The 11,300-nt window shown below is 33.1% G+C and overlaps 1 protein-coding gene and 1 long non-coding RNA gene across 4 annotated transcripts; one reads left to right on the top strand and one right to left on the bottom strand.

Annotated features, from left to right (window-relative positions):
* The first annotated feature begins 816 nt into the window (after positions 1-816).
* LOC127734534 (integrase/recombinase xerD homolog) lies at positions 817-5,429 on the top strand. Of its 3 annotated transcripts, XM_052244457.1 has the most exons (3): positions 817-1,707; positions 3,727-3,879; positions 5,260-5,429. In XM_052244457.1, the coding sequence occupies exons 1-3, from the start codon at positions 897-899 to the stop codon at positions 5,274-5,276; spliced, it is 981 nt and encodes a 326-aa protein (XP_052100417.1). In that variant the 5' UTR covers positions 817-896; the 3' UTR covers positions 5,277-5,429. The 3 variants fall into 3 exon arrangements, with proteins under 3 accessions (XP_052100417.1, XP_052100416.1, XP_052100415.1); XM_052244456.1 differs by lacking the exon at positions 5,260-5,429 and having other exon boundaries at positions 817-1,317; positions 3,718-5,250; XM_052244455.1 differs by lacking the exon at positions 5,260-5,429 and having other exon boundaries at positions 3,727-5,250.
* Positions 5,430-5,608: 179 nt separating this feature from the next.
* On the bottom strand, positions 5,609-9,531 carry LOC127733548 (uncharacterized). The gene is made up of 3 exons (XR_007997114.1): positions 9,402-9,531; positions 8,480-8,578; positions 5,609-5,700 (listed from the first exon to the last, which is right to left on the bottom strand). It is a non-coding gene; the product is annotated as an uncharacterized LOC127733548 (long non-coding RNA).
* Between the last annotated feature and the right edge of the window lie 1,769 nt (positions 9,532-11,300).

Genomic DNA, 11,300 nt, shown 5'->3' with positions numbered 1-11,300 from the left:
AATTTGTTTCGTCTGTTGATATAATTGTTATATCTGTTTTGCCAGTAAATGATGGATCTCATTTTTTCAGTTTTGAAATAAACTCTCATTTAAGTATGTTTTATATCTTTTATTTATGTTTTTCGAGGCCTTGTTTGCACAAATAATTTGATGATTCTAATAATGGGAAATTTACGAATCAGAAAATCCAAGCTCTTTCTACAGAACTTAATGTAAGCAGTCCTCTTTTTTTTTGTCATCTGGGTAAAATGTATTTATAAAGGTTACTCGGGAACACGTGTATTTGTTTACTTTTAACACGTGTGTTTAAATCAAAACATGTTTATGTTTAATTTGATTGGACCATCAGTAAGTTATTACCGGTTTAAGTTATATCAATCATGATAACTTCATGCTAGAATTTTAGCGCTAAAATTATAATAAGATATCTAGAATTGTCATTCGAGGTTCGCCTATCCGACAGAAAGGTTCGTTTTTTCTTAAATCGCCACTTGGTAAAATGTCCGAATCTTCTCCACGTCTGGAATTGAATGAAGACATACTACTCGAAGGAGATAATAGTTTACCGCCACCTAATATTCATAAAGCAGCTGATAAGTCGTCTGATTTGGTAGATACTGTAGAGCTTTTTAAGACAATTTTAGACAGCAAGTTAGGTGAGTTGAAATCTGAACTCATACAAGAACAAGATTGCCTTAAGAGAAAAATTAAGGAGGACGTCACTCTAAAATTTAAGGGGGAAGGAAACAGAATTCAGTACACCTTTAACGAGGAATTATTAGACACTGTTAATAAACTTTCAAAATTCATCCCTAACTCCAATACTCAAGCCTATAGATTAGTTCTTGACATAACTGATAAGATCAAAAGCCGTAATAAGAAAATACGCATAGCTGATGCTTCCCCTGCTGGTTGGGGAACCGTTAGGGAATACGAATCCAATGCCGTGGCTTCAGATTCTGAAGATGAGAGAAAGATACGACAAGCTGAGACCAGAGCTATCCGTACCTCCAAGGAGAAGTCAAAATCTCGCCAGCAACCTTACCCAAAAAATCCGCCTCGTCAACAACCTGCGGAATCTTATGGTAACCCTGCTTACGCTCAGCATTATCAACGTAATCAGCAACAGCCCTTTCGTGGGAGCTTCGCAAGGCGTGAGCCTTGCTCAATCGACACGTGCCACTACTGCAAGCAACAAGGCCACTGGAGAAAAAACTGTCCTCTTCTCGCCAGTCTCAGGTCATCCAACAGCAACTCCACAACCTACCAGAAGTAGTAAAGTAGGGCCTGAACGTCACTCTCCAGTCATTGTGAATGATAAGTATTTAGACACTATTAATGACCAATTTTCTACATGTTTTGTTGATAACGATTATATAGAATCTTTTTTAGATCAAGTTCAATATTTTGAAAATTGTCAGTCATATGATAAATTTAAAGGGGTGAAAGGTAGATTAGCTTGTCATGTAAAGTATTGGGAAAATATAGGTGCTTGTCCTTTTGTGCTTGATACAATAAAAAATGGTTATGTTATTCCATTTATAGATACACCTTTTAAAATGTACCACAGAAATAATAGATCAGCACGGCAGAATACTGAATTTGTCACAAAGTCAATTGAAGATTTAGTTCAAATAGGTTGCGTAATTAAAGTGCCTTTTCAACCATATGTGGTAAATCCATTGAGTGTTGCTACTCAAAAGTCCGGTAAGAAACGACTTATTTTAGATATGAGTCAATTGAATAAACACATAAAGCGCGAAAAAATAAAATTTGAGGATTGGAAGTTAGCTATACAATATTTTGACAAAGATATGTATCTGTTTAAGTTTGACTTAGACATATGCTCACAGCAACAGACTTTCTTAGGTTTTCAGTGGGAAGGTCAATTTTATTGCTATACTGTTTTAGCTTTCGGAATTACTACCGGTCCGTACATTTTTACTAAATGTTTGAAGCCACTAGTAAAATTTTGGCGTGGAAACGGTATAAAAGTTGTTTTGTATTTAGATGATGGATTTGGCATGAGTCCAGATGAAAATACATGTAATGAGCAATCGTCCTTCGTAAAAAGGTCTTTGATTGATGCTGGTTTCCTTATTAACGAGGAGAAGTCTGTTTTTAAACCTGTTACCGAGTTAGAATGGTTGGGAATAGTTTGGAACTCGAAAGAATACAAATTATCTATTACTCAACGTCGAGTTGACGATTTGATTTTCTCATTGAATGTAATTTTGGCTAAATTTCCCTATGTTACAGCTAGATCTTTAGCTCAGGTTGTAGGTAGAATTATTTCTATGACTCCCGTAATCGGAAATGTGGCTAGAATTATGTCAAAGTTCTGTTACATGGAAATTGAAAGTAGAATTGGGTGGGATATTCCCATTACAGGGTACAAACCCGTCGAGGTTTTATCAGAGTTAAAGTTCTGGTTAGAAAATGTCACCATGATTAACTATCGTAATTTATGTCATTACAGTAAATCTTCTGTTGTCATATACTCAGATGCTAGTAATATTGCCGCTGGTGCATACACCGTTGAATTAGAAAATAAGATTTTCCATAAGATGTGGACATGTAGTGAAACGGTACAAAGCTCCACATGGAGAGAGCTGAAAGCTATAGAGTTGGCCCTTTTTTTCTTTTAAGAATAGTTTCACAGGAAAAACTATAAAGTGGTTTACTGACAATCAAAATTGTGTCAAAATTGTTAATTCGGGAAGTATGAAAGAAAATCTTCATGTTATAGCAAAATCTATTTTTTCATTTTGCATTCAAAAAGGAATATCAATTGACATTCAATGGATTCCCAGAAAAGAAAATGAAAAGGCTGATTATATCAGCAAAATGGTTGATTTCGAGGACTGGGGAGTCACACATATATTTTTCAATTTTTTAAATGATATGTGGGGTCCTTATTCGATTGACAGGTTTGCAAGTGTCGAAAATAGAAAAGTTATGAGATTTAACTCCTTATTTTGGCAACCTGATTCTGAAGCAGTTGATGCATTTTCTCAAGTTTGGACCAATGAAAATAATTGGCTAGTTCCACCAATTAATCTTGTGATACGATCGATTAAACACATTATAGCTTGTAAAGCTCGAGGCACGTTAGTTGTGCCTAAGTGGATTTCTGCTGCATTCTGGCCTTTGATATTCGATAAACATCTGATTTATCAAGATTACGTAAAAGATGTTATTGTGTTTAAAAATACTGATGGTATTTATAAGCAAGGTTCGAATAAGAATACGATATTCGGAATTGAACCGTTTGGTTCGCCAGTTTTGGCTGTTTTGCTAGATGCATCTTAGACATGGCCCTAATATATATAGATATATTTTAGCAGGCATGGTCTGTTTGTGACATGGCCCTAATATATATATAGATATATTGTAGCAGTCATGGTCTGTTTGTGACATGGCCCTAGTATATGTATATTGTAGCAGGCATGGGTGTTTATGTTGACATGGCCCTAGTATCGGTAATGATATTGTAGCAGGCTTGGTTTTTTTATTTGACATGGCCCTAGTATCTATAATGATATTTTAGCAGGCATGGTAATTTGTTTTACAGTTTATGGCCCTAGTATCTATAAAGATATTGTAGCTGGCGTTGAAATATTTGAATATATATTATATTTTACTGTGTATAGAAATCTGAAATATGCTAATAATTCGTCCTCTGTATATGTATATAAAATGTTATTGCAATTTTACGTTTTTCAGATATTTTTTCAGTAGGACATTGGTCAGACTTTAATTCACAAGTTGCCTCTAATAATGATCTCAGCAGTTTGTTCAAACAGTTACCAGAATTCCTTCTTTCGTCCAAGGCTGCGAGTACTCAGAAGAAATATAGATATGCCTTCAATTCATGGTGTAAGTGGACTAGTCAATATTCTTTTTCACCATTGCCAGCATCTCATTTACATATTTCTTTATATTTAATTCATTTGTCTGAAACTGCAAAATCGGTTTCAAAATTAAATGATGCTTTTTACGCCATAAAATGGGCACATAAATTAGCTGGCGTTGCTGATCCCAGTGAAAATAATCTAGTTGCATCTGTTCTTGAAGGGGCTCATAGAAAAATAGGTCATTCAGTTGTCAAAAAAGAACCTATCACACCGCATATTTTGAAAAATATTGTATGTAAATATGCTAATAATACTTGTAATTTAAAAGATGTAAGAATAGCATGTATGTGTTTATTAGCCTATGCTGGCTTTTTAAGATTCTCCGAGTTAGCTAACTTGAGAAGGTCTGATATACAGTTTTCCCCTACTTACCTTACACTTCATTTAGTCAAGAGTAAAACTGATGTATATAGGGAAGGGAAAGATGTTGTCATTTCAAAAACAGGGAATATTACATGCCCGGTAGATGTACTTCAGCGTTATCTAAAGTTAGCTAACATTCCTGAAGAATCGAATGATTTTATTTTTAGATCTATTTGTTATTGTAAATCTTTGAATATATACAAACTTAGAAAGAGTAGTCATATTTCTTACACCAGAGCCAGAGAGTTATTGTTATCTGCACTTGACAGTTTAGGTCTTGATAAAAAACAGTTTGGCTTACATAGTTTGAGGTCAGGAGGAGCTACTGCCGCGGCAGAAGCTGGAATAGATGACCGGTTGTTTAAGAAACACGGGAGATGGAAAAGTGATAAAGCCAAAGATGGTTATGTTAAAGAGAGTATACTCAACAGATTGTCAGTATCTAAGAATTTAGGATTGTAATTTATATTGTTTGTCCCCCCTTTTTCTTTATGTCCCTTTCTTTATCAATCGAAGCTTTCTGTGCTGTCGGGGCGAGCTGATAACCAAAAACTGTGTTGAGTTTTTACTTTGTAAATGCTTTATGTTCGTTTGAAGTATTGAATAAGAACATAAATGTATTTATAAAGGTTACTCGGGAACACGTGTATTTGTTTACTTTTAACACGTGTGTTTAAATCAAAACATGTTTATGTTTAATTTGATTGGACCATCAGTAAGTTATTACCGGTTTAAGTTATATCAATCATGATAACTTCATGCTAGAATTTTAGCGCTAAAATTATAATAAGATATCTAGAATTGTCATTCGAGGTTCGCCTATCCGACAGAAAGGTTCGTTTTCCCACCCACCCACCCCTTTTATTAAGACTTCATAGGAATGTGAATCAGTATGTTATGTAGAAAATAGTTGATAAAATACATGTATGTAAATCGAAATGATTTTTTCTTCAACTTATAGAACATTTTTCTATTGTAGATTGTGTTTATATGTGATGGCAGCGGTCGATGACAGCAAATTGGACATTTGTTTATTGTTTATAATAAAAATAAGCTTTCTGTGCTGTCGGGGCGAGCTGATAACCAAAAACTGTGTTGAGTTTTTACTTTGTAAATGCTTTATGTTCGTTTGAAGTATTGAATAAGAACATAAAAAAAATTACTTTATTGTTTACTTCCCATCAGTATTACTTTGTTGCAGGTAGTAAGCTGCCTATAAAATACTACAATTTAAACAATAACACAATATTTTGCAAAAATCAGCCGCATAGTCTTAGAAAGGATTTCAAGAACCTCTTCTAGAGTCACCGCGAGAAGTTACTTGTAACCAAACCATAACGTCCGACATCATAATCAAACGATCAATTTCATTATTTTGTATTAGTTTCCCATTTGTTTTCCTCATAGCCTGTTCCAAAATCTGAAAATAGTATGCTGTTAGCATGAATGAATATTAGTAGTATAGTTAAATAATTTGAGGGGGGAAAGTTGTATAAGTTGGCATTGCTGTAAGCAAATGTTATAGAATACTTTGAAAGTGTTGAAGCTTTATAACCAAAATTTACGAGATGCATAATAAATCTGTGCACATTATGTCGACAACTAAAGTTTCTTCATACTAAAAACTTTTATTAACAAATGGCAGGTCTAATATGAAAAATATTAAAGATTTCGAAAACCCTAAATGGTGTTGGTCATTTTCGCCTACATTGTAGTATAGTCCTGCTAAGAATGCCTCATGCAACCACAACATTTTGTAAAATAATGGCAACGCTTTCTTAAAATTTAATCTCAATTTAATGTTAATAGCAGTAAAAGTAAGATGACAAAAGGGGATTATTGACAATCTTTAGTCAAACAAAGACTTTAGTCAATATGGTGGAATTGTGTGCAACTGTCATGCAGGTGAGAGGTTTGGCTAGCTATGGGGTCAGGTTTGGTCACCCATTTTCTGCATAGGGAGATGCCGAGTAAGGAATGTGACAGTTGTTTTCCATTCGTTCGATGTGTTTGAGCTATTGATTTTGCCATTTGATAAGGGACTTTCCGATTTGAATTTTCCTTGGAGTTCGGTACCTTTTGACAATTAGAAGAAGACAAACAACAGTCATCAAAACACTACACAGAAACACAAACATTGACCAATATAAACCCACTTAAACCGGAATGAACTCAAGTGCAAGAATTTTTTTTCAACTAGGGGCACACATAGTGTTTCATAAAAAACAATACTAGTATCCTTCAACTATATATGTAACTCAAGTTATAAAGCAGACCTTACTGTAAGTTTGGTATTACTTATTTTTAATGTCCTAGTCGATGCCATCAAGATAGCCACTTAACTTTTATTACTCATTTAATGACTATAAAAAAGAATCAGAGATGAGAATATCATTTTTGGTGGAATGATAATTTCAAGTATAACGTGTATAGCGCTGCTTCTTTTCATTCCAAAACAAACCTTCTATATGAAGTTTGACATTCGAAAGAGGAACAAGTCAGGGAAGACAGGTGTTAATCCTGCGAATGCCGACTGTCTTTTGTAAAGGACGTCCACAAAACGTTAAGAAAATATATTGTTTTCATGAAAAATCCATAAAAAGCACTTTCTAATAATTAATTAATTAAGAAACAATAATTGAAATTTTTGTTTCCGTTGGGCTTACATGAAAGTGTTTGTAAGATTTCTTATTAAGATTCTTTAAAGTTTTCTATTTGTTTTTAATTATAACACCATTATTATTTTTATTTCATTCCCTTTTGGAAATGGAGTTGAAGGCGTATTGTTGATAGTCTCTGTTAAATGTATTGACAATATTAAAGACTTGGTAATTAAAGCTTGACATATTGCGTAGATATGTGTCTCTCGTTGAAGGCCATATGTTAAGTTCTAGGTGTCTACTGAGTTTTTTTGTCATTGTGTTGCTGTCTGAAATGACGTTTTCAAACGAAACATTTTCTGAAACGGACACTGTCAATATGCTTGATTTATTTCCTGATTGATGACCCGTTAGTTTCACTTGGAAAACGTGTATTTTCAACAAATAATCGGCATTCCTATGGGAGGGAACCAACTGAGTTCCTCTTCTAGTCGACTTGTAAAATACAGGATCCGGAGCATCTTGGGAAGAATGGAAAGAAACTAGCATTATCCATTAACATCACGTTCCGCTATATAGATGATGTATTCTCACTAAATAATTTAAAGTTTGGTGACTATGTTGAACTCACCTGTCCCACCGAACTTGACATAAAAGCCTCAACAGATACTGTTAAGTTTGCTTCATATCTTGACTTACGTCTTAAAATCTACAATAAGGATCGGTTGAGAACAAAACTTTAAGACGAAAAGAGAGGATTTCAGCTTCCCAATTGAGAACTTTCCGTTTCTATGTAGCAAAACTCCAGTAGCACCTGCATATGTATATTTCTCCCACTTGATACTATATTCTAGAGCTTGCGTTTCCTATCATAATTTCCCCCTGCTGCCTACCAGGAAACTAATCAAGTTTTTCAATCGTTCAAATTGAAGTTATTTCTACAAACATTTACGGACGACTTCAAGTTTTCGATGCCCGTTATGTAATATCTGTTTCACAGATGACGATGGATATGTTCCAAAAGAGAGGCGAAAGATACCAAATGGATATTCAATATAATAAGTCCAAAACAAACTGAAAATATCATGGCTACACAAAAACGACCAAAAGACAAACAACAGTACACAAAACGCAACATAGAAAACTAAAGATTGAGTAAAACGAACCCCAACAATTGTCATAACGACAATCCCGTCCTCTTTTTATAATAATATGTAAATTGACATCAGCGAATGAGATGTTTTATCGATTTTGTACATACATGAGCAACACGACGGGTTGCCATGGCGTAACAGTTTGTCTTCGACTTATGGATATCTTAAGTATGTTTAACTCTCTTTTGCCCACACTTACTCTTAACTGTATTAAAATACACATTTACGGAGTAAATTGAAACAATTAATCAAATTTTGATTTCTGAAGATACGTTTTCTAGTGGCAGCATCTATAGATTGGTAACAAAAATATATCTATATATCTATATAGATAGATAATATTTAATTATTTAAAGTTGACGCTGCAGTAGATCCCACACTTTACTCTATCTGCAAACGAACATATGATTGTGTAAAACTAACAAATATTGCTTTATATATATACCATATTATGCTGGTTTTCCCCAAAAGGTACATAGAATATCTTTGTATAAGAGGCAACTATCATATCTATTGCAGTATGATGATTCACGTTCGATTCTATCTAAAAAAAATTAAATCAATCGATAAATGAATGAAAAAAACTTTATGTTAATATAAGCATCCATTAACTTAAACATTTACATCTGTTATTGTACATTTGTTGAAGATAGTGCATCTTTCCTGTTATACATGTACCTACATGTATATCATGTTATTCCCTTTTTTTTTAAAGTATACAAATATTATTGTATAGTTCTCGCTAATATCATAGGCACTAGGACAGAAGAATCTCCAATATTGACTTCTATATATCCAATAATGTGACTGGACTGGGGATGGCTAATAATGATAAATTGATAAGGGAATGCAATTTGATAAAAGGTTAAATAAGAGTATCGATACAATTGTATTTAAAACTGTGATTGAACATTTCTTATTAGTTATTCACTTGTTACCTTTTCTTTGACTGTTCTCAGTTACGTAGTCACATAACCAAATGATCGATCAAGGATGTGTTTTATCATCTCTTACATGTCATTGCATTTACTGTATATACCGTAACGAAATATAAATAACATAACTCTGAAGTAGTTACTATTAAAGCACATTATGTGCTTTATAAAAAATACATAAAGCTTTTACAGACAATTCACTGTACTTCTGATTTTGATTCTTACTTAAATTTTAAAAAAGAACTATAAAGGCAGAATAGAATACATAATGCACAACTGCACTACAACAAGAAAAACGAGCTTTAAGAAACAACAAAATGTATGATAGTTGGTGATATCAAATGAACAGACGTTCGAGCGATTGTACATATGTACGTGTTGAATACTATGAGGAGTAATATATATATATATTTATTTCGTTTGTATCCTTACCCTTCGGAAAGTAAAGCAATTCAACTCGGGACCGTCATCATATCCTACAGTAGGTATGTCTTGTCCCGAGGATCCATTCGTGAAAACAATCACATATCTCTCTATTGGTGTTTCATCGATGTTAACTGGCGGCCCACCTTTTTGTATATAAAAAAGAGATAGCCCTACATTATATTTTATACTTATAGTTAACGTTTTTTATAATTCAATACTCTTTTGAGCATTCGTGTTTCTAACGTACTTGACCTAAAATGAATATTTTATTTTGTTTATTAAGAGAATTCTGTGGTTAAAACTATTTTTCATGTAAATGTCATCTTAACTACAAAAAAATCGTCGTATGAATTAAAACTATAGCTGTACCATTAACGACTACATGCAAAAATCAATTTAAAAGTTGTAAAGAGAAACAAAACACTGTGCAAATTTAACAATTTTCATTACCTTTCAATTTGTTAGTCCGTTATTATGTTGACTTCGTATTTCTATACATATTAGAAAAATATCAACTACCCAAATTATTTGTCCGAAAAAGTTTGTGTATTTTTCTGTGATTTATATCAAACTAAAAACTCACAAAAATCAAAAACCTCTTCGTGATTTCTAGTTTTTTACGACTTGATGCGAGTTAAAATTCTATAGCTCTCCATAAACAAAACATTTGATGTGTCTTAAAACATACCATATATCTTATTCTTCGTTGAATTCAAACAAACAGCTACCGTCGTAGAATGATATGTTAATAAACATATATGCCAAGCGTATTAAAGCCAAAATATTTGGAATATATAACATTGTTCGTTAGTGAGGTCAACTTGTTGTTCAATGAATCCACAGATACATCAAATTCAATCATATTAAAAGTGATATGAACTTGATAACAATTATGCTGTCCATTAAAGATATTCTAATAAATGACAAGCACGATGATTTTTGTTTTCCTATCGTAAACATTCATTGTTTAAAAGTAGTATACGGTCTTTCCTAGCCTTAACATATCTATTTTTATGTTAATTGACAGTTGTTATAGATTCTATTGGCAAACACAAAAGGAAGATGAGAACCAACGAAGCTCTTCTTCTTAATGACTTGTTCCTTTATTCAAATGAGACAAACTTAATACAGGAACTCTAAGAAAGAATGAATGGAAACTAGCATTATCCTTTAACTTCACGCTCTGTTATAAAGAAGATGTCTTTTCACAAAGTTTGGTGAATATGTTGAACTCATCCATACATTCAAACTTGACAAAAGGATACGACAGATACTTAAGTCTGCCTCATATCTTGACGTTCATCTAGAAATTGACAATGCCAGTCGGTTGAGAACAAAACTGTACGTCAAAAAAGATGCTTTCAGCTTCCGAATTGTGAATTTTGCATTTCTATGTAGCAATATTCCAGCAGCACCTGCATATGGAGTATATATCTCATACGATATCGAAGAGCTTGCATTTCCCATAATTAATACGATATCTAAGAGTCTGTTTGGGTTGCTCATCCAATTTTGTCAATATAACGTACGGGACTATAACTACTGTTTGTGTACATGTATTTAGTATCTTATTTAACATACATGGTACAACACCAGCTAAACCCATCATTAGTCCTCCAAAGACAGATCCATTCCCATCTGGTCTAAGTTCATCTTGAAAGGAATAAATAAAAATCTTTTGGCCAACCTGATTTTAATATGCACATAGTCTTGGTCTTTTGTGAAAATCTTACAGGCTATTGCGTTCTTTTGTTGATAAAGCATTTTATTTCTTATCAATAAATTATAGATCTGCGAAGTTTTGGTCTTTAAGTTCGAGTATTTTCTGAAATTATTTATTGTTGTTAGCTGTCTGATAAAAAGTACTATTCATTGTAAAGTATTCATCTTTTGGTTTGTTTTTTT

Source organism: Mytilus californianus, unplaced genomic scaffold (genome assembly GCF_021869535.1).
Source record: "Mytilus californianus isolate M0D057914Y unplaced genomic scaffold, xbMytCali1.0.p SCAF_3, whole genome shotgun sequence".
Classification (NCBI taxonomy): Eukaryota; Metazoa; Mollusca; class Bivalvia; order Mytilida; family Mytilidae; genus Mytilus; species Mytilus californianus.
This window is presented reverse-complemented; position numbering and strand designations above follow the sequence as displayed.

Bases quoted from the DNA above. Each gene is read 5' to 3' on its own strand.
- LOC127734534 (XM_052244455.1), top strand. From the start codon at position 897: ATGCTTCCCCTGCTGGTTGGGGAACCGTTAGGGAATACGAATCCAATG. The intron at 1,708-3,726 runs GTAAGAAACGAC...TACGTTTTTCAG, and splicing joins TGTTGCTACTCAAAAGTCCG to ATATTTTTTCAGTAGGACAT.